Below are 20,842 nucleotides of genomic sequence, written 5' to 3'. Positions count from 1 at the left end.
AACCGAGGTTCCACAAGGAAGCAACCAGGAACCATAAATTTACCCAGACTAGGTAACGCCCCATCCGTCTATCCCAGATCCTTGGCTACTAATGTTACATGCCGAAGTGGAGACGGCTATGAATGAACTTCACTGGAGATACTTGAGGGCTTGGATCGAATTGAAGCGGCAGCATACGTGACCAAAGAAGAATTTGCCAAATTGAATTACATCACCTCTTCGCCGGATTGGGCCCTTGAAACTATATCATCGAGTGAGGTAGCTTAAGTCTTCCCCAGTCTTGAACAGCGAGGCAGAACAATGATACCAAGTGATTTGACAATGGCCAAAGTTTGAACCATTTGAAAGAATCAAGCGTCTTCTCATGTAAGGTAGATATAATTAAGTTAACCAAGAACATATGTCAGAGCGCTCTCATTTACTTTGAATCAAAAGTGTTGTGTTTCATTCTTCGTTCTACCGGGCTAAAAAGGAGAAAAGGTAAAGGAAATAGGTGGAAAAAAAAAACTATATAAGATCCAGGCCCACGTCTATCGTGAAGAAAAACAAAAGTCATCCCCTTCTTGAAACCCCGCCAACGCCCAACAGTATGCATGCCCTGATAGTAGCCAAGAATAAAACTCCGTTCTTTGCAGAAATAGGTCGACATTGGGCAAGATAATCGTGATGAGAAGAACAGGTAGCCTTGGTGTGAGCCCAGCTCGGGTATTGCGGTCTTCCTGATCGATCTCTTATCTCGCTCCAGGCTTCCTTAAATGTCCATTTAGAACCAATCACCCTGGTCGTGCATGGCCTCGGCGACCTTGATGAAGCCGGCGATGTTGCTACCAGCAATCAAGCTGGGAAGCTCACCCTCCTTGGCCTCGACGTACTTCTGAGCAGTCTCAAGACCAGCGACAAAGGCGTCCTTCATGATGGCCTTCAGGCGGTCATCAACCTCCTTCTCAGTCCACTGGATACGCTGGCTGTTCTGAGCCATCTCAAGGCCAGAAACAGCGACACCGCCACAGTTGGAGGCCTTGCCGGGGGCGTACCAGAGAGCCTCAGCACCCTTCTCCTTGCGGTGAGCCTCGAAGACATCAATAGCCTCAGCAGTGCAACCCATGTTGGAACCCTCAGCGACGATGAAGGCGCCAGCATCAACGAGAGCCTGGGCCTCCTCCTTGCTGACCTCGTTCTGAGTAGCACTGGGGAGGGCAATGTCGACCTTGCCAACATGGACCCAAGGGCGGGCACCCTCAATCCATGTGAACTGTCCATCGTGCTCGAAAGTGGTCAGGGCTTGGTGCTTGATCTTGAGGGCAGCAATGTTATGAATCTGCTCGGGTGTGAAGGAGGAACCCTCCTTGGCGACGAGAGCACCCTTGGAGTCGGAAAGAGAGACGACAGAGCCACCAAGCTCGATGATTTTGAGAGCAGCGTATTGGGCGACATTTCCGGAGCCGGAGAGAGCGACACGCTTGCCCTCGAAGGTGCCACGGTTGGCGTGCTTGAGCATGTACTCGACATAGTAGACGAGACCGTAACCAGTAGCCTCAGGTCGGATCAAGCTACCACCCCATGAAAGACCCTTTCCAGTGAGGACACCCTCCCAACGGTTGCGGAGCTTGCGGTAGGCGCCGAAGAGGTAACCGATCTCTCGGCCACCGACACCAATATCACCAGCAGGAACATCAGTCTCGCCACCAATGTGCTTGGACAGCTCGGTCATGAAAGCCTGGCAAAATCGTCGAATCTCAGCATCAGACTTGCCCTTGGGGTCGAAGTCGGCACCACCCTTGCCACCACCCATGTTGACTAGAACAATGTTAGCGAGTCTGATTCCTTCAACTGTGCTAATTCCATCGCCCCGCAATATGCAGGGACCAGATAAGCGCGGCGATGAGGTCACTTACGGCCAGTCAGGGCGTTCTTGAAGATTTGCTCGAAACCAAGGAACTTGAGAATGGACAGGTTGACGCTGGGGTGGAATCGAAGGCCACCCTTGTAGGGGCCAAGGGCAGAGTTGAACTGGACGCGATAACCGCGGTTGACCTGGAGGTTACCCTTGTCGTCGTTCCAGACGACACGGAACTGAATGACACGCTCAGGAATGGCGGCCACAGCAAGGGCAGTACGATACTCGGGGTGCTCGTTGAAGAGAGAGCTGTTCTCGAGGGCAGAGGCGAGCTCTGGAGATTGCAAGTCAGGATTTATGTTCTCATTGATGTACATATGGGTTACCTACCGCCATAAGCCTGCTCGAACTCGGGCTCTTGGGGAAGGTGAGACATGGTGTTCAGCTGCATTTGGGATGTGTATCGAAAGTGGTGATAATAGATTCCTGCTGGGAAGAAGATTGCGAAGAGATTCGATACACTTTCCGAGACGTGTGAGTGTGAGATAAGGAGGGAGGGAAACCGTCTCGAAGGTGACGGGAGGCGAGGTTTATATGGTTATCGAGGGCTGCAAAAGAATGGCAAGAGATGGTCGCTTGGCTCGCTCCCATCACTCTTTCCGTCATGGCATCGAGGTCCGCGTCCGCATCCGATACAAGACCGACGCCAGGACGGGATACATGAGCGCAGCGCAGCGCAGCGTGGCACGGCACGGCACAAACATGCGACGATTGCAAAGTACCTTGTCTTCCGTGTTCAGAGATAAAGGACGGGAGCCAGAAAAAAGCTCACTCGATAGGCAATCGCGTTGCCATTATCCCATCTAATCGAGTGACAAGACACACCCTAATCTCTGTCGTTCCCGATAAACCCCAGTCTAGCGTTGCACCCCACATCGACATCGACAAGGAGCCTCATCACACACCCCTGGGGGGGTTCCATTTTTTCAATGCTGTCCGGGTCTGGAGTTTATGGTCTTGCAAGTTGAAGAATTTGTATGCGGTAGCCATAGACGAAACACATACTATCGCCACATTCTTTTCGTTTTCGTCTTCATCTACCATTTGAGGTAATTGAAAGATTCAAGTAACCGCACGAGATTCATGCCTCAGCAGCTTACATGTGAGAGTACTAATCTATTAGCACTACACCAGGGTCTTCACAGCTGCCGTGAGCTCCTCCGTACAAACTCCGTTTCTTCCCCACCATCTGGCCAATGGATCTCGGGCTCTCATATGTCGCGCGCATACGGGTACCTTATTAGCCTCCCATTCTCATGGGCACCACCGTCAACCTCCGATATTCGCTCGTTCACTTCGGCAATGTAGGTCCTGGCTGCCGTCGTACCATGCCCTCTGTAGTAAAGATCAAAGATGCCATGTTTTCAGCCATTCATTATTCATGATACGGTTCTTATTAGCCAACGCCCATTATTCCAATCCATTATCAGATCCTCTCCATTCGCTCTATACAGCACTTCACCTCCACGCTTGCCACCGTCGCTCTTGGACTTGTGTGGTGGGGGTGCTGTAAATTGCCTGCACATCTTATCTTGGCTTGTGTGAAATCATCATCGACGTTAATCCGTTCATCAATGCCTTTATTAATCACTTGTGATTCCTGCCCAGCGCCAAACTGAGCTGGCCTGACTGTCGCACTACTCCCAGTATATCCCCAGGTAAGCATGGACATTCTCAGCTAACAAATAACCCCACACGAGATATAATCACGGTAGGTCCCTTGCTGAATCCCACGCTCGAAGGACGACTCCAGGATATTTTTGAGCGGTGATCTGTGTGTCTATCGGAATGAGAAAAGTGCCTCGTCCCCAAGCCTGCCACACTGCTAACCTAAATCTTAATATTAAAGTCCTGTGTCGTGTGTGTGTGTGTGTGTGTAGATGCATCAGCCAGGTTCCAGGGACTTTAGCCTGACCAAGCACGTCAAATCAAACAATCCATTACCAATTCCCAAGCCAAACTTCTTCTTATATCTAGAAACGGAAATATCCTTTGCCTTCTGTCGAATCAGCGATAACTCAAAATGCGGGAATAGCTCATACCGTTGCATCTTACCCTTGTCCCGTCACCGGCGTCTTCCTCCGACCCAGCGAACTTGGAAATACAGCATGCGCCGGGAAGATTATCCTTGTCCACTTCCAGGTTACTTCAATCATCTTGTTCAATTATTCTCAGTGATATTCGCGGTGGCCCCATTGACGCGCAGCACATATCGACACTCCCCGGACCCTGAACTGCAACTGTTAGTCTCTAATTATCAAGACATTCTTATTGGCCGCCTTGTCATCTTGTTTGAAGAATGAATTGACATCAACTCTTCCTCCGACCAATGGCGCTCTTGATCAACCATGTCGGAAAAAGATCTATCAAACCACAACACAAGCAGCCCCAGACCATCATATGTTGCCGAAATCCTTTCCGAACGAATACTGGCCCGCTACAATTCATTCAGTGGCGGGGATACTAGGATAGAGTAATCTGGGGGAGCCTGTCCTGTCACAGCATTCTCCTAATTCATCAGTACAGCGCCTGTCAAATTGTCAGAGCATGTCTCCCCGGACCGATTAGAAGACTTTAGCTTCCGTTTCATCCCTCGCCATGCTTTTGACCGAGACTACCTCGCTCCCGACAACAACAAATTTTGGTCTTGATCGTGAATGTTTAGCCGTCCGCCGTTTACGGAACTGGTAGATCCATCCGGACATACATGTCCATGAGGAAGTCTGAGACCAAATGCTTCGGGTGCCCTCCGAAAACTACAAGGAATAGTCAAAATTCCCGGGCTTCATCGCCGAACCACTGGACATCGGCCATAGCCCGAGGATTAAGCACTGGCCACATTCATCATGAATCTGTTCCCTCATGAATTGCCCCCAACTTCCAGCTCATCATGACTTATGATACCCCCCTTCAGGCTTAAGCACCCCTCATTACCCTTGGACTATCCTATGATTCCGACATGTTCCGCCGCCTCCTCTTCTTTCCGATCATTACTTGTCTCTAAGTTTCACCATTGCCAAAATTATTATTCACCACCGTCGGTCTGCCCACGGTCAGGGTTCATCCCGCGGAGAAGCTCCCAGTGAGCCTCGATCTCCTTCGGTAAGGCTAAACGCTCAGTAGCCCGGAACACACGATTTAATAAATATCATGCCATTTGTGTATGTCTTCTTTCTCACCGTTAAAGAAACAGAAACACTTAGGCTTAGGCTATTCTACTGCTTCCAACTCATGCATTGTGACTAAAATTTCCCAATATTTCTTCGATACCATTGCTACGTTGCCTTTGAACACTCCATCCTGTTTTGTAGTAACACTTGGTCATTGCTGTTTGTAAGGGAAATTAAAGTCTCAAACGCCTTAATGTCCAATGCCGTGTACTTTATTCTGTCTTCAGTATATGCAGTGGTATCTGCAGCAACGTTGAACCCGCGGCCCCAACCCCCAAAACGCCTTACATACATAACACGACTACAAACAATCCCAAACTCGTACCTGCGCCTATACATACAATATGTCTTAGCCTAGCCATGATTTTATAGTAGCATCTCTTCCATTACAGCTCAGCATGGCTCTCCACATCTTCCCAACCGCACCCAGAGATGCTTTGGTTCCCCCTCCAGTGATTCAATACACATAAAAGACAATAAAAATAACGAGGTGACAACTGCGAATGTTGAATAGGTGTAGATGCCTGGAGAAACAACCCTCCCAACTCTCACCACATAGCAGCCTGATCAGCGTCGAAACGTGAAAGCTCGCGGCCAGCATCCTCAAGATCCTTTTTAGCTTTCATGCGCATGTAAAAGATGGGGCAATCTTTACTACTGCAGATAACCTCGCAGTGCATGCTGCCCTGACAGCGCTGGCACTGGGTCCATAGTCGCCCGAAGCGCACCTCCAAGTCTGACACGCGATCGAGCGTCTTCTTGTAAAGCTCACCAACGCGAGGTGCGCAATTAGAGCACACCGCCCCCTGTGACTCTTCTTTCCCTGTCAGAGGTTTCTTGCAGCCCATGCATGTTTGTGTCTTCTTGGCAAACTTCATGAGACCTCCAACAGTGGGAGCTGCAACAGAAATGGTACGGGTATGATCTCCTGTAAGTAGAGAGCGCGCCTTGGTCTCACCAAGAATCGGCTCAAAAATACGGCCGAGTGGCTTAGCTAGTTGATTGTCCAGGTAGTACCGCGTATCTATCGGCACGTTGTGCTCAAGCACGTAAATGGGGTCCTCCGACTTCTCGAAGTTTTTGGCGCCAGCTGGGCCTCGGACCATGACGTAGGCCACTCGGTCACCGAGTCCCGGTGCCGAGCCTGCATCTCGCTTCTTCATGCGTTGCGCCAGCTCGACGTGCGCTTGCTTTGCGGCATAATCGTCCTTTGTAAGGGCTTTTGTGATGACCAATTTCGACATGTCGACCTTATTTTGCAGCAGATCGGCAATCGTCTCTTTGACGTATCTAGATAATTTACCATTAGCATTCCGTTTTCTCCCCGCACTGCCTGATGAGGTCTGATAACCTCCAAGAAAGAAAGAAATACTGAAGCATCATTTGAGAAAGAACTTACTCTTGGGCACCTTGAACATCTTGGTCAATCAAGATCATTCGCAAGACTTTTTCAATGACCGTCTGGACCAACAAACAGTTGTCACGTCGCACCGTCTCAATACCCTTTGTGTCCATCTTGTCATACTTCTCTGGTTTAGTCCAGTAGAGACCTGCATATCGCTTCTTGTTGATCAGCAGATATGGGAAGTACACTTTTTCGAACTCGAGTTTGATGGGTTTAACGAATTTCTCCGATACGTATTTCGAAGCTTCCTCACCAAGCTTCATAGCTTCCTGTAGGTCTTTGGTACCAAACTTAATCATGACGGAATCAGTATCACCGTAAATGACCTGAGCGTCGTGAGAGTATCCGTTTGCTATGTTGTAGCGGTTTTCCACCTCTTCCTTGGTCTTCTCAATCATCTTTCGGCCAAAACTTGTTGTACTACTAGCAATTTCGAGACATGGGAGTTTGCCTGTTGTAGCACCAGTCAAACCGTACACACTGTTCGCGCTGATTTTCAGAGCCAGCTGTCGACCATTCAACACAGCCTTCTTGAAGGGATCTGTCTCAACCGCCAACTCACGCTTGGCCTGTTTACGGGCCGCGAGAAGTTCCTCAAGAATTTGTGCCAACAAGCCCTTCCGTTGCTTGATTGTTACAAAAGTGTCTCCATTGGGCGTGACAATGTAATCCTCGTCTTTCTTGAGATTGAAAGCTTCAATCGCCTTCTTACTGACCAGAGTAGTATAGCAAAGGTTATGAGCTTGCATAATACTAGGGTATAGAGAGGCGAAATCCAGTGTGGCGATTGGAACATCGTAGTAACCTCGGGTTGGCTCAATGACTGTAGCTCCTTCATACTGTTCATCAGAAGCCTCTGACTTGAGGTTGGGAATGACAAGTTTCTGTTCTAGTGCTTTTCGAAACAACTGACTGATGAACTTGACTTGCTGACCTCGAGACAATAAGAAGTTGAATGGCACTCCTGTGACTCTTGCCATTTCAGTATAGTTTTCCAAACAAGAGAGTTTATCCATTAGCCTTTGCGGGAGGTAGGCGTCTTTCAGACAGTAGAGCGCCAGGCGTCTTCGAGACTCGGGTGTGCCATTGAAAAGCTCTGTGATCATTGTATGATGGACATCCTCCTTCTGCTCGCCAAGGAAATTGGCACTCACAGAGTTCAGGGTATAGCTTCTGAGGTGATGATCACGCTGGATCAGTTGGAGAAGATCCAATTGTAATCGACCGTTGGTGTTTGTAGCTTTGGTATCTCGGTTGCCCATCTGTTTGCTGGAGAAATTCGTTTCCTTGGCTTTGGATTGCATGCTAGGGATTCGAGTCCAGTATTCGAAACCAGATACCTTGAGGTGTTTTGCTCGGTCTAGCAAATATGGGAAATCGAAATTGGAAATATTGTAGCCGGTGATGATATCAGGGTCCGCGCGTATGAGGAACTTTTGCCAGTCACTCAGCATTTTCTCCTCCTTTTCATACTCGAGAATCTGAGTTGCCACAATAGAGCTCGTCTCTTGCAAACAGAACACGTTTCTGATGAATGGTTTCTTTTCTCCATATTGTGTAACGATATTTGCGATCTGGATGACGGGATCGTGGTTTGCTTCCGGAAAGATACCCTTACGGCCGGCACACTCGATATCGAAAGACAGAATACGTAACGGTGCCATCTTTGACCATTCGCCGACGGGTTCGTGTGCTACAAGATCAAGGTAGCTAACTTCAGCTTCGATTTGACAGTTGGATTGGCGAACATGATCGGGGATGATTTTATAAGCCTTAGCGGGAGCTTCAACCCACGACATTCCTCGGACCTGGACGAGTATTAGATCATATAGCTATCATGTCGCATTGCTCATACCTTGCAGTCAACCATGAAACGCAGTAGATATTGTAGGTTGTCAAAAGTTTGAATTTCGCCATCATTCCTCCACATGCCTTTCCAGTTTGCATTGCCACTTTGAATCGTTGTTCGGACTTTGTTGATGAATTTGGGATCTGTCACAGTAACCTTCAGGTACGGTTTCGATTGGTTCCCTTGAAATCCGTAAATGTTCTCTCTCATAGCAAAGGCGACTGAGTGGATGGTCGGTTGATGTTGAGCGACTTGAGTCTCTAGGTATGCCTTGAATGCTGCACAGTCTTGTGGTTGGAAGTTGACAGGTGCGGGAACGTATAGATAATGCTTGAAGTCGGTAACATGCAGCATGACTGAGTTTCCTGCTTCATTAACACCAAACAGCTTGACGGTGGCCCGCCCACCGTGCAATGTACCCTCCTCGGCTTCAATAGACTGGAAGCAGAGGCTGTCACGCTCCGGTACGAAGTCAACTACCGGCGGTCTATCCCATGCCTGGTCCTTCTCGGTGTTGTTACGTTTGCGGTCCGACAAGTCCTGGCTGAGCTTTTCGAGGACTTCAGATTCAAAAGCACTCTTGGGCTGAGTGGATGTCATTTTGGATCGATGGTCATGCTGAGAGCTGGGAGCCCGGGCGGCAGCAGGTGATGACGGTATTGCATCTACTTTGCGCTTCTTCGTTGAGGAGGGAGACGATGTAATGTTCTGGCGAGTGTGACTCTCGCCCAGAACTCGTTTCTGAGGAAGAACTGCACTGGCCATGGTGACTGAGGATGGCGAATGCTAGACACGAAGAAAGAACAAGGCAACGTAGGGAGAAAAAAAGAAAAGCAAACTGTTATGCGATCACGTATTCATCCACAGTAAGGAGAGTGAAGAGTGTTTGACGACGTCTTTGGTGGATTATGATTGTTGACACTAAACGGTTGGAGGGGAGACTCTAACAGGGGAGATTTCTGATGGGTTTGACGACACGACTTTAATTGATACCGACCGCGTAGCGCGACTCAAGCGTGACGTGACTGACCCCACTTACTCGGACGATCTCGCTTTGTTCACGTGATCAGGCGTCAAGTATCTTTCTATACCTAAGAAGGGAGAATCTACCCTACGCCATTGATGAGTGAGATCAACTGTTTAGAGGTTTATGGATACCTTCCATGGAGGCTCTATACTTGACGGGACGTGTTACGTTCAAAGACCCCTTATGCGCATAGCATCGCAGAAGTTATCCATATGCTGAACTCTTCTGTGGTGGCTAGCTATCTCACTATTCCATTATGGCCGTTAATACTCGAAGATGTGTGTACCTCGAACTGGCGGACTCGTCAATTTACCCCTACATAAGATCAAACACGCCAACATCAAAGTAAAACTGTTATACAGGTTCCCTGTGGAAGCAGGCGCTCATATCACATAGTTTGGCTCCTAGAAGAACGGCGCAGTACTACCGGAACTAGAAGTTTACGGCCGTGGATCGTCTATTGAAAGAGTGACCGTCAAAGATCAACCGCAGTCAGCGGCCATGGATACCACGAAGATCTGTTCCGAACTACCGCTTAATCGTACGGGGCCAACTTATGACAAAAGTAAAGAAGCAGTTAGGTATTCATGTTGTGAGAAATGGGTGCGAGAGCGTTTCCACACAGGCCAGGCAGATTGAGTCATGCTAAGAATGTACATCTCTCAGATACATGGCAGTTTCCTAGGTAGTTATCCCTTACAATTGTGTTTTCGAACGCAAACGGCCCCTGGCCGTGCACATATGACAGCTCCATGGAAAGACTGATATCGGACTCGAAGTACCTGTCAAGGGTTGCACTACCAAATTCAGCTGCAAAGATGATTGCTGAACACACTATACTGAAGGGTATCACATGATACTAATACCTTGACGTGATAGTGACCGTCTAGAGACTTTCATGGCATCTATCCTTCCTGTCAGTTCATGGCTTGCTCGGTAACATGGGCTGATAGCAGGTTGCATAACTAGGGGAAGAACACATTCAGACATCCATTCTATAAGCATCCGTACTCCGTCTTGGGAGATCAGTTAAGCCATGCATAAAAAGAATTCATCATCTCACCCAAAATGGGCTAAAAAGTATCAAGTATCGAAAGAACTTACTCATTCAGACAAAACGGGGCAAACAGCATGTTTTAAAGGAGGCATCTTCATGGAACCAGGGCTACACGTGTGAGAATGTTTGTATAGATGGCGAGGAAGAACTTATGTTCACAAAGGAGCAACAGGAGGGAAGTATAGCATTTATAGCACCTTGAAGTTGTCAGGCATATCATTTCCCTTGGTCACAAAATCGCTGACTTGCGGGGTATCGCGTGACATTGTGTGATGTTGGTTGGGCCTCTATACAGCCAAGAGCTGCAATATCATGTAATAGTATCGCTGACCCCATGTCTCATATCCATGTACAAGTGTAGTGTGTTGGGCAAATGCCTGATGCTCTGCCAACAGCAACAGCCTGCCAGGACTACACAACTGGCTGATGGTTGTCAGTAAGTCACATTCACATCACTCGTTCCGAGAGTTACCGGTTAGACCCTGGTATCACGCTCAAGCACACGATGGCGCTGGATGAATCATTTCTTCATTAATCGACATAAAGAAAGCAAGGGGTAGCATCCTTGTAGTGTTTCCAGTGAAAGATCATGATCTAAATGCTGTGTCCAATGGTGCCGAGCTTTGCAATGAATAAAATTGCTTATTAACGTACATGCTGCTTTCTAAAGCTGCGCACTGTTCAATGTGATGCGATTCTGTTAGGTCTCTGCCGACCCAGCCTCATTCATTATCAACTTATGAAGAACTCTTGGGTTCCTTAAGATGCTCAAAAGATCCCCAATCGCACCAATCGTTGATGGGCTGTTCGAGGTTAGCCACTTTATCATCTTGAGCAGTAGTGTTGAGAAACTTACTAGGCAGTTGAGATACTTGCACCACTCACAGGTGTCGTGATACTTGTAAAAGTTGTTCAGGAGAACAATGAAAACGACAATGATCATGACGAGGAAGGCAGCTCGAACCAGCCACCAAGCCCACCAGAGTGGCTTGCGCCCCTTGAAGAAACCGACAGGGTTCTTGAAAAAGTGAGGGGGTGTCTCGCCAGTTTGAGGAGAAACGGCTGCGTACGACAGCTCTTGGCCCATCCGCCGTCGCAGTGAGTTGGGCGAGTGCAGGACACAGACGCCAAGAGAGAGTCCCATAAGAAAACCGCCAATATGGACAAAGTTGTCCAAGCCGGGAAGTAGTCCCAAGACAAATGCGATTACCATATCGAGAATGATGAAAAGAAGGTCTTTGACGGGGTTGCGTCTGTCCTTCCATGAGTACAGAAGATCGAGGAGGACCAAGGCAATGATACCAAAGAGGGCCCCAGAGGCACCCACAGATGGCTGTCCTGGCGGCGCATAATTTCCACCCATGATGTTGCCGAAAATCCCAGCACTCATGTAAACGAGTAGAAACCGCACTGGCCCAATGGCCATCTCCATCTCTTTCGCAATGGTAAGCTGCAGAAGAAGGTTGAAAATGATGTGAATGAGACCGGCGTGCATGAAAATTGAGGTGATGAATCGGTACCACTGGTTGGGCTCGGGACTCTGGTTGATATCGCCATTAAACTTAGGATCTGGAACGTCACCTCCGAAACCGCAGACCACGTGAAGAGGGCAGAAGCTGTCGTCCCTGGTAGCATTGGGACAAAGTAGACCTGGTAGAACGGCGCCCTTCGCATTTTTGTCCACACTTTGGATACCCTTCACGTTGCGCATACAGGGGGCATAACGTGCGCCCATGTTGATCAATAAAGCGGGAGATGGGCCAATAAATATGTTGAATTGCGGTTTGATCGCAATGGGAGTTCCTGTTAGTATGCCTGTGAACGAGTCAGCTGACAGTTTTCCTCCTGCATCAGTCTTCACATCTTACCGTTTCTTGCTATCTCGGCGATGAAGACGGCGATTTGGACAACAGAAAAGATATAGACAACCCAAGGAATCCTCTTCTTGTTGGAGCCAATCATACCCAATTCGCCCAAGCGAACCTTGCCCTTCTTGCCCTTCTTCTTAGGCCGTCCAGGGGCGTCATAGATATGATCATTCATCTCGGGATCGTCATTCTTAGCGGTCCGATCTTGAAGGGGAATGTCTTCCTGGCCGTAAGGTCGCGCAGCAGCAGCCCCTCCAGCATAGCTTGTATCTTGATAGAAGCCTTGTTGGCCAATGTCAGCCGTACTGGAGCTGGGAGTCGGTCCGGTGTTCGAGTTTGCCGGGTACACATGATCGTCAAAGACGGTGTCGAAAGGAGACTGACCAGTTTGGCCAGGCTGATTATGGCTTGAGCTCTGACCAGAAGGGCTAGCATAAGTGCCCGCTGGAGGATATTGTATATCGTTAGGCGAGTATGGTGTTTGCTTGGTCGGGACAATATGCGCGGCAGTATCGGCAGGATAGATTGAGGTGTCGGGAGCATAGTGTGAGTTGTACGAGTTAGGCTCGTATGGGGGTGCTGGTGTAGAATGCGGCGAAGGGGTATCGTGATTCTGATAGTAGGGAGAAGCGTTGGGGCCGGCGCCATAAGGAGCCTGTTGACTGCCACCGTTGTAGTAGTCGTGCGAAGCCATAGTTGACGAAAGCAAGAGATTCTCGAGTAACGGGGATGAGGTTACGTAGGCAGTTGATGGGAGTAAGCCGCCAAGCGGCAAAGAAAGGGGATGCAACTGCGACAAGCTGTTTCAGAGGGTCGAGACGGCGTCACAGATCAAGAATCGGTATTTTGCTACTCGGCGAATGATCCAAGCCCTTATCTTTATTGACAACAATGCGTGCGTGTATGTCAAATGGATACTTTGTCGATCCAAAGTGAAAGATGTTGAACCAGAAAATGTATCCCTCGCGCTAGGTCAAGCTTAGGTGGCTGGTCAGAATCCAAAGTCCTGAACTTCAGCTCAATGGGTTAGGTAGGCTTGAGCGGGTTGTTTCAAGGGTCGCCAGGGACGAAGAGACTGGTCTGGATTGCGTGGAAGCTCTCTTCTGATTGGACGACTGCCTTACGCGTGGAAGCTGTGGGCCCAATGAGTAGACTGTTCTATTTGCGTCGTCGTAAAAAATCGCCAAACGAGTGAAGCAAAAGAGTGAAGATGGGAGGGTCGAAAAAACAGGAGAGGAAATACTCGGGAACACAACAATTACGCAGCTTGGCTAGTTAGGTATCATTATTTTGAGGCAGCCTTCAGCTTAGGTAACAGTACTGTTTATTAGGTATTCAATAAGGGTATATTTGTTCTATTCTCGCTGATTTGTGCCCATGACGAAACAACTCACAGCCGAGTGACGTACAAACCGGGGCTGTGCTGACAGTTGTAAGCTGTGGATCCCTGCAACCAAAGGTCGATCACTGGGAAGAAGGGTTCTTGGGTGGTGCAGCTGTGCGATTAAACCATTTAGCCTCACTCTGATTAATGGATGTTTGAGCGCCACAGCTTCTTAATTTAGAACAGTAACCCTCTCTTCATGGCGGTTTTGTGGCGGCTAATGGGAGTCTTTGTTGATACCTATGGATCACAAGAACACTTCTAATCATGAAGCACTGGGAATACTGGCATTTTATTACGTATTACAAGCTGTCAACTTCGATCATTCCGGTGTCTGCAAAGGTAAAAACCGATTAAACTCAATAGCTACCGACCTAGTAAGAAAGACACCGCGGCATCTCTCATTTATAAGTAATACTACAACCCGTCAACATAAACACTTATTCTGGTACAGTAGTGTAGCACAAACTCATTGATTGCAATCTACTACCTATATTCTGGCTTTTCATATTGTATGCATTTAGATGCTGGGCCCAGTTGACGCATTTTCATCGTCTCAACCACATCGTCAATGCATTTATGGTGAAGCACCTGCCTTCCAGCCCGTGGCTGACGCTACAGTGCAACGGACCACAGCCACTGCTAAAGCTGACGAGTCTTCCCGTGTTCCTGGCACGCAGTGGAACTCGTTGATGGCGTGTGCCCATATCAATTAGTTGTACGGATTCCGATGAGATCTTTTGCAGTGGACAACAATTTACGCGTTGCGTTTTGTCCCATTCCACGCCAGGCTTCGGGAGGGAGAGATCCCTTGGGCAAGAAGGTACAGCTCCGAAGTCGATGCATATCAGGCAATCCACCTCAACCCTCACATCCGATGGCATAGCGAATCAGTTTGGTGGGATGATCACAACGCCAAGACCATTTGCAGGCAAAAGTCCCCAACATTCGCTCTCCCTTCTGTGTTGGAGGACCAGGACACGACAACGCTCAAGTTGTCAACAGTAGACACGACGGGTGTGGTATGAATGATGCAAGCACCAGTTCAATATCGTAGCGGCCAGCCCATTATCGAGAACGCAGCTAGCCTGCGTTGACTGAAAACTTCTTGACAACACTTTGCACTGCGGATTGCTAACTGCTCATGTGGCACTCCGGTCAGTGCCCCGATATGCTCCTGTCGAGTGACTGATGAGTTGGGTAGATGAGATAAGATCGTGATTATACAAACTGTTGTATCGTACATGACATGAGCTGCCCTATATACGTTGTCCTAGCCCTCTTCATTGCTCATTACAGTCATATTGCCCCGGCGGCCCTTCGCCTTTTCCGTTAATAGTGGTACAGTTCGGTCTTGTGCATGTCGCATTTTGTCGACAATGGGTATAGGACTAGATGATCCCCTCCAGTGTTGTTTGAACATCTATGTTGTCTCTCCTCGGTTGAGATAGTGTTATTTCTTCCCGATCGATGAAGGATCGCCCGTTGTGGTCTCGTCATCTTGTTTCTTGGCACCCTTTCCCCAATTTCCACTCCAGACATCTGCGATTTGCTCCATGATGATATCGCCGATACCCTTGCCCTCTTCCATCTTTTGTTGATGCTCTTTGGCACGCTGCTCTCGCCAATTCTTCTCCTCGCCTCCCATCCACACATCGTTGAGCGCCTTGGCCACACCTGTCTTCTCCTCTTCGCTTTGTGGATTCTGTTGGCCTAGCCTAGCTTTGAGTGCCGCCTCGCGCTCTCGGTGCTCACGTAGTAGTCGTTGGGTGCGCTGAGCGCCTTCGGGAAGTTCGGTTCCGAATATAGAGCCCACACGGTTGCCGAACCGTGAGTAGATTGACGAGCCCGTGTACTCGTAAGCGAGCTGGTTTGTGGCAAGAGAGAAGGCACTGGCGAGGACGAAGAATCGAAGATCTATCTTTCGTGGTGGGAGTAGCATGGCGAGAGGTGCAATGACTGCACCAGCAATGGCAGAGTTGTGAATAAATGCATTACGCTCGGGCAACGGAGGTTGCGCTTGGGGCTGATCCTGTGACATTGCGATGTTGGTGGTGTTTACACGGCAGTATCGGTTAGACTATCGCTGCAGCAGCACGATCGCGAACTGAGTTTGCGTGGGTTGGTAGAATTGAAGATGCGAAAATCCGCCACCAACTTTTTTTCGCAGTTTGGTTGGTCGCCTTGTCGCGGCTGATAGGTACTTGACTCACCAGCCAATCCTGGTAAGAAATCAGGTCCCTTCAACTTCCTCGTCATTATAGGGTAGTCACATCACAACACAGCATCATTCGAGGGCAAACAACCTTTTCATTTTTGGTTTTTGATTTCTGGTAACAGCAATAGGGAAAAAACCAAGTTCTTGGTTTGGCGACTTGTCTGTTTTAGAGTTTTCTGATCTTGCGTCTGTCGCGTCCTTGTCTGTCTAATTGGCTTTTAACGTTGCTGGAACCTTTTGATCCAATAGCCGTCAAGACTCCTAGCTTATGACCAGGATATTGTCGATTGACATCCATTACTACCCCATTTCTTCTCAATATATAGATATAATGAAACGCATGACTTTGTTGTTCATATAAGGCATAAGCAAGATATGCAGAAAGTGTGTTCACTGGGTTAAGACCGTGTGGAATTCAATTGCTTACAAGTTCGTTACGCCCTCCCACGACACGGCGAGAACTGCACAGCTTCGAAGCTGCATGATCATGGCTACTACCTCAACACCCTATTGCCACTTTAAAAAGACGTTACAGGACAGGTTAAGTTCATAAGTCGCATCGCGGGGTTCCCATTATGGACGTCGTTGATTTCCGCAGACAAACTTCGGTAATTCGTATAGTAACAGCCTAGCACCTCGGATCATATCATCGATCACAGCAAATCGATCACTGATGAGGAGTTACCCGACAGGTTAGAGTAATATGTCACAAAGCAAGAGAATAGTCAGATGCATAATATAATTATAAGTACCTAATGATGTTCAAGTCATATGTTAAACTCGTTGGTCGTCGTCGAACGCGTTGGGCCCAACGATTAAAAGCCTGTGAGGGATCACATCGCAAACATAGCTTCTTTGGGACAAAGTGCAGATAACTTACCGACAATACTTCAGCGAAGTGATCAACAACAACATCTGCCCACCAATAACCGAGGTAAGGGATGCGCTGTTGCCAACGACAGACTTCGACACTAGACCATCAAAGTCTCACCAAGACTCCTGAAAACCAAGCCACCGGTGCTCACTAGCTACATGTGAGAACTTAATGGTCCGAACTGCCGCTCCCAGCCGTGCCGTGTTTACTAACTCCACCTTGACTACCGGCATCAGATCCTGCCGAGCAAGCCTAAGGTAGAGCAATCTGGCCACATGGCTAAAACCTTATGAATATGTTATGATAGAAATCATCAGGCTGTTAATGAAAGAGTGTCCCGAGGCCGATGGGCGCATGCTACTATAAGGTTTCCATACCGAGACAAGCCCTTATACAGCACTTCTCGACAGGAGAAGTCTCAATCGGCAATCTGATTGAGATGCATGGCCAGATACTTTGTTATGAAAGACCTCGATGTAACGAACAGCCTCAGTGACTACAACACCACCAACGTGAAGACCAATCCAATAGAAAGCACGGTATTGTAACAGCCTTGTCGGGCCTTCACCCAGTGCTAGGTGGGCTTGACAGCGTTACGGAGCTAGGTGGACAGCTGATCCCCTGTACAGTCAAACACAATAGGAACTAGCTGGTCGAGTACAAGGTTCACTCAAACGAAACATATAAGTATGAATTTAGATATCACGGTACTTGATAATTTCATCTGATGGCGCAAGACAGTAGTGGCTGGGAGGAGGCTACCATGCTACCCGTTTCTTAGCCAATGAACCACCCTTAGATGTGAAATAACCCAAGGGGTAAGCGCATTTTAGATAACGTACCTTGTGAAAGATTAGCTTTCCGTGGCCATGACCTTGTGGAAAATGAGGCTTGAGGCTTCGATAAGCTCCATGCTAGTGGACTAAGTTTCCTAGATATTTTCCTGTACATGTGGGGATTTTCAGCTCATGTACATACAGCCTCTCGGCTGATCCTGTTTCTATTAGAAGCACTTAACTATAGTACCTAAGACTTGCAACAAGTGCCCTCCGTTGAGATTCTAATACCCATCACAGATCACTCAAACATCAGAGAACCAGAGGTTTAAAGGGGTGCGATCACCTACACATATACTCGCTGCTACGGAAACCCAGTGCCATTGGTCAAATTCCGGAATGGTTCCTTATATCCAATAGTACGAGAATTGTCGGTTGTGTGCATATTTACTTGTAGGTGTTACAACAAGAACCGACGTACTTTCTGTCAGACGGACTGCTTGCTTTACCGAGGATAACCTTGTATAGAAACGAAGGCCGTCTGACTGTGGGTACAGGAATAATGGATTATGAAATGCATTGTGTCAAATGTTGGCGGGCGCCGACTCACGCGTAAACTCTCTTCCTGTCTAGCAGAACAGTTTCGATCTCTAGTGATGAACGGAAGTTCCGAACTACCGGAGTGGCAGTAAAACTGTATCCTTTGATCTGACTTTTCCCTCCAACATCAGCTACTACTTGTTTAGCCGACCACTCGACGTTTATTGAGGCTGGGAACGAGACCCAAGACTGACTCTCTCATCCTTGGTCGTTTCAACACTGGTTTCATTTCTTCAATAGCTCGTGGCGTTTAGAAGGACTGACTTAGTAGGTACACAGTAGTTCGACACGAGTGTCAGTGCCACGCCCCATGCAGCCATGCAACTTTTTGTATGACTGAATCTACCTTGAAATAGACTAGCTATGCCATAAGAATACAGACCGTTGTATTTTGCACGTGGCGGATACATCTCTGAGCTATTTTAGACTTTGTTGAGATGAGATTATAGGCGCGTGGTAATCCCGGCTGCCGAGGCCACGGACTCAACTGCCAGATAAGGTTACATTGCCGATTCATTGTCAATCAATGTCTTGCTCGCATTTTCTACCGTTGTTAGCCTAGGGCGATACTCTGTGGTTCTCTCGGCTGGTTGTCGTATCAGTGACTGATTTTATTACTGGCTATGCGTCTACAGGCTTGATTCAAACCCTCGTCGGCGTTGGTGTACAATTTGTGAACTTTAAAGTGTCGGCTGAGTGAAAAGATGAACAAGAATGCTACCTAGACACGAGTCAGGAGGTCGCAGCAGTTGAGCTTGGACTTTGTCTTGATGATCGACTGAGAATGGAGTTCACGCAGACAGGCATATCCACATTGACTGCCGAATTGTAGAAGACGTTGACGCATGACTTAGGCAACTGTCTTAGCATATCGTTCACTGACACGAGCGCTTCTGGAAACAGAGGTTCTTGTGGGCCTTTTAGCGAGCCATCCAATTGCATTGTATAGGTAGGTGGCTGCTGTTTGTCATCGCCCTAGCAGTTTGGAAAAACAATCCGCACGGGTTTCAGTGACAGATACCGTGACAGCCCTTGCTTAGCCTACCAATCGGCCGTTTGTCCAATTCGGAGCCGACGCACTGTAACGCAACACAACGCAAAGCATCCAACTCGGGGGAGGACTGGTTCTTGGCAATTCCAATGTTACGGCTGGCAATGCCATGGATCTCCAGAAAGCAGAGGTGTTTCAATATCAGGACAAGTATTCGTTAATCAACCTGGGATGATTGGTCATTTCCCGACACAAGACTAGCTTTAGCATTGGATAAAGTAATTTTCAGTAGCTCAAGGGAACGAGGATTGGAAACTGAAACAGCAAACCGTCCGATATTGTCACGTTCCGGGGATGTTTGAGAACCCCTGAAGGATAACGTTATACGCCAGTGTGATCGTTGGATACAGCGATCAGCGGACCAATAACACGATCAGCAAATTCTGTTAATATGGAGAGACCGGCAAGGAGATCTGACTCGAATAGGAGAAAAAACTGTCCATAGCTATTAAGGGCAAGACTTGGAGAAAAATAGCTTGAGAGGCCAGGATAAGATAGAGCCTGGCACCGGGAGACGCCGTCGGCGGCCAACGTGGCCGAAATGTGATCTTCACGAGCTACTGTGCGGTCGACGTGCCCGGTGTGGAGAGCCGAACCGAGCATCAGGGGCATAATTATGAACCATGACTAGCATGGGTATGGGCTGATGCTCACATGGCCATACCGGCAGAAATGGGTTGCAATGTTGCTGTTACATGAAGATAACCTAGCCTAGGTCAACGGACCGGGCCCCGTGCCGCAAAGCATGTTGGCTGAGAGTGTTGCGAGATCTTAATGATCCCATAAGGCTGAAGATGGTAACGATTAGATTAATTGATACCAAAAGATGATAAAAATCATCACACTCTTTCCCGGAAGCCCTCAATCCTCAGCTTCGAATACTGGGCTCTCTGTCCCAGAACGTCGATACCGAATAGCTCAACCTACCCCGCCTCAACAAGCCAGAGTTACTCGTAAAATGAGACTAAAATTAAGACAAGTAATAATAGGTGTCTGACAAATTGTACCGTCCCACCGGGAAGTCTCTCCTAGGGGAGCTTGAGAGAGCCAGGTTTATCTCTTGGCGGGTTTGAGCACTGATACCTTCAGCGGAAGTTGCCGCCTGCCTGGGAACGAAGCTGGATGTACAGTACAGTATGTGTTGCAATCTGCAAGATGCCTGTAATGAGACACCGAACCTCCGGTAGCAGCTATTGGCTACGGTAGTGAGATTTACGAATACTCAACAATCAGTGCAAGCGCTGCAAGGGGTCACAGACTAATACGAATGATGAGACAGTCTAGTCTTCAACTGCGCCGCATGATGGGATAGCCAAGAAACTCTCCTCCCCAATAAAGGCTGAAAATCTCCTACTGCACAGCGAACGTGAATTGTGCAGACCATAAGGGTATGTAGCCCACCCGGATGATATGGGGTACCAACCCGAAGGAGAGGCTATTGAGATCTAGATTCTCGAGATTAGACGAGTACACAATAGTACAAGCTGGAGTATTCTTATGAAGGCTACTAAGCGCCTTACCAATTTGGTTTGCAGATATCCTAAGAATTGAGAAGGCTGCCACGCATTCTGAAAGTATCCATCAATCGGTATCACTATCTGTAATTCTCTCACGTATTCATAAACGTTTCTTGTCTTGGGACGTTCCCGATGTGGAGGGTATCTAA

At 48.2% G+C, this 20,842-nt stretch overlaps 4 protein-coding genes across 11 annotated transcripts; all 4 read right to left on the bottom strand.

The window, feature by feature from the left end:
* Positions 1-210: 210 nt before the first annotated feature.
* Positions 211-2,688, bottom strand: FOIG_02886 (NADP-specific glutamate dehydrogenase). Of its 3 annotated transcripts, XM_031200347.1 has the most exons (3): positions 2,228-2,688; positions 1,896-2,171; positions 211-1,797 (listed from the first exon to the last, which is right to left on the bottom strand). In XM_031200347.1, exons 1-3 carry the CDS (start codon positions 2,286-2,288, stop codon positions 764-766), a joined length of 1,371 nt encoding a protein of 456 aa, XP_031070115.1. In that variant the 5' UTR covers positions 2,289-2,688; the 3' UTR covers positions 211-763. The 3 variants fall into 3 exon arrangements, with proteins under 3 accessions (XP_031070115.1, XP_031070116.1, XP_031070117.1); XM_031200348.1 differs by having other exon boundaries at positions 1,896-2,688; XM_031200349.1 differs by having other exon boundaries at positions 211-2,171.
* A 2,324-nt stretch (positions 2,689-5,012) lies between these two features.
* On the bottom strand, positions 5,013-9,302 carry FOIG_02885 (DNA polymerase delta subunit 1). Of its 3 annotated transcripts, XM_031200345.1 has the most exons (4): positions 8,328-9,302; positions 6,467-8,280; positions 5,723-6,357; positions 5,103-5,669 (listed from the first exon to the last, which is right to left on the bottom strand). In XM_031200345.1, exons 1-4 carry the CDS (start codon positions 9,084-9,086, stop codon positions 5,635-5,637), a joined length of 3,243 nt encoding a protein of 1,080 aa, XP_031070113.1. In that variant the 5' UTR covers positions 9,087-9,302; the 3' UTR covers positions 5,103-5,634. The 3 variants fall into 3 exon arrangements, with proteins under 3 accessions (XP_031070112.1, XP_031070114.1, XP_031070113.1); XM_031200344.1 differs by having other exon boundaries at positions 5,013-6,357; XM_031200346.1 differs by having other exon boundaries at positions 5,013-8,280.
* A 1,572-nt stretch (positions 9,303-10,874) lies between these two features.
* On the bottom strand, positions 10,875-13,611 carry FOIG_02884 (uncharacterized protein). 4 transcript variants are annotated; one of them, XM_031200343.1, is made up of 5 exons: positions 13,398-13,568; positions 12,658-13,348; positions 12,274-12,555; positions 11,262-12,220; positions 10,878-11,208 (listed from the first exon to the last, which is right to left on the bottom strand). In XM_031200343.1, the coding sequence occupies exons 2-5, from the start codon at positions 12,965-12,967 to the stop codon at positions 11,143-11,145; spliced, it is 1,617 nt and encodes a 538-aa protein (XP_031070111.1). In that variant the 5' UTR covers positions 12,968-13,348; positions 13,398-13,568; the 3' UTR covers positions 10,878-11,142. The 4 variants fall into 4 exon arrangements, with proteins under 4 accessions (XP_031070108.1, XP_031070111.1, XP_031070110.1 ...); XM_031200342.1 differs by having other exon boundaries at positions 12,658-13,579; XM_031200341.1 differs by having other exon boundaries at positions 12,274-13,348; positions 13,398-13,579.
* A 411-nt stretch (positions 13,612-14,022) lies between these two features.
* Positions 14,023-15,993, bottom strand: FOIG_02883 (uncharacterized protein). The gene has a single exon (XM_031200339.1). The coding sequence runs from the start codon at positions 15,696-15,698 to the stop codon at positions 15,111-15,113; it is 588 nt and encodes a 195-aa protein (XP_031070107.1). The 5' UTR covers positions 15,699-15,993; the 3' UTR covers positions 14,023-15,110.
* Positions 15,994-20,842: the final 4,849 nt, after the last annotated feature.

The sequence above is a fragment of the Fusarium odoratissimum genome, assembly GCF_000260195.1.
Source record: "Fusarium odoratissimum NRRL 54006 unplaced genomic scaffold supercont1.3, whole genome shotgun sequence".
NCBI classification, from domain to species: domain Eukaryota; kingdom Fungi; phylum Ascomycota; class Sordariomycetes; order Hypocreales; family Nectriaceae; genus Fusarium; species Fusarium odoratissimum.
Note: the sequence above shows the minus strand (reverse complement) of the source record. Positions and strands in the feature narration are given on the sequence as shown.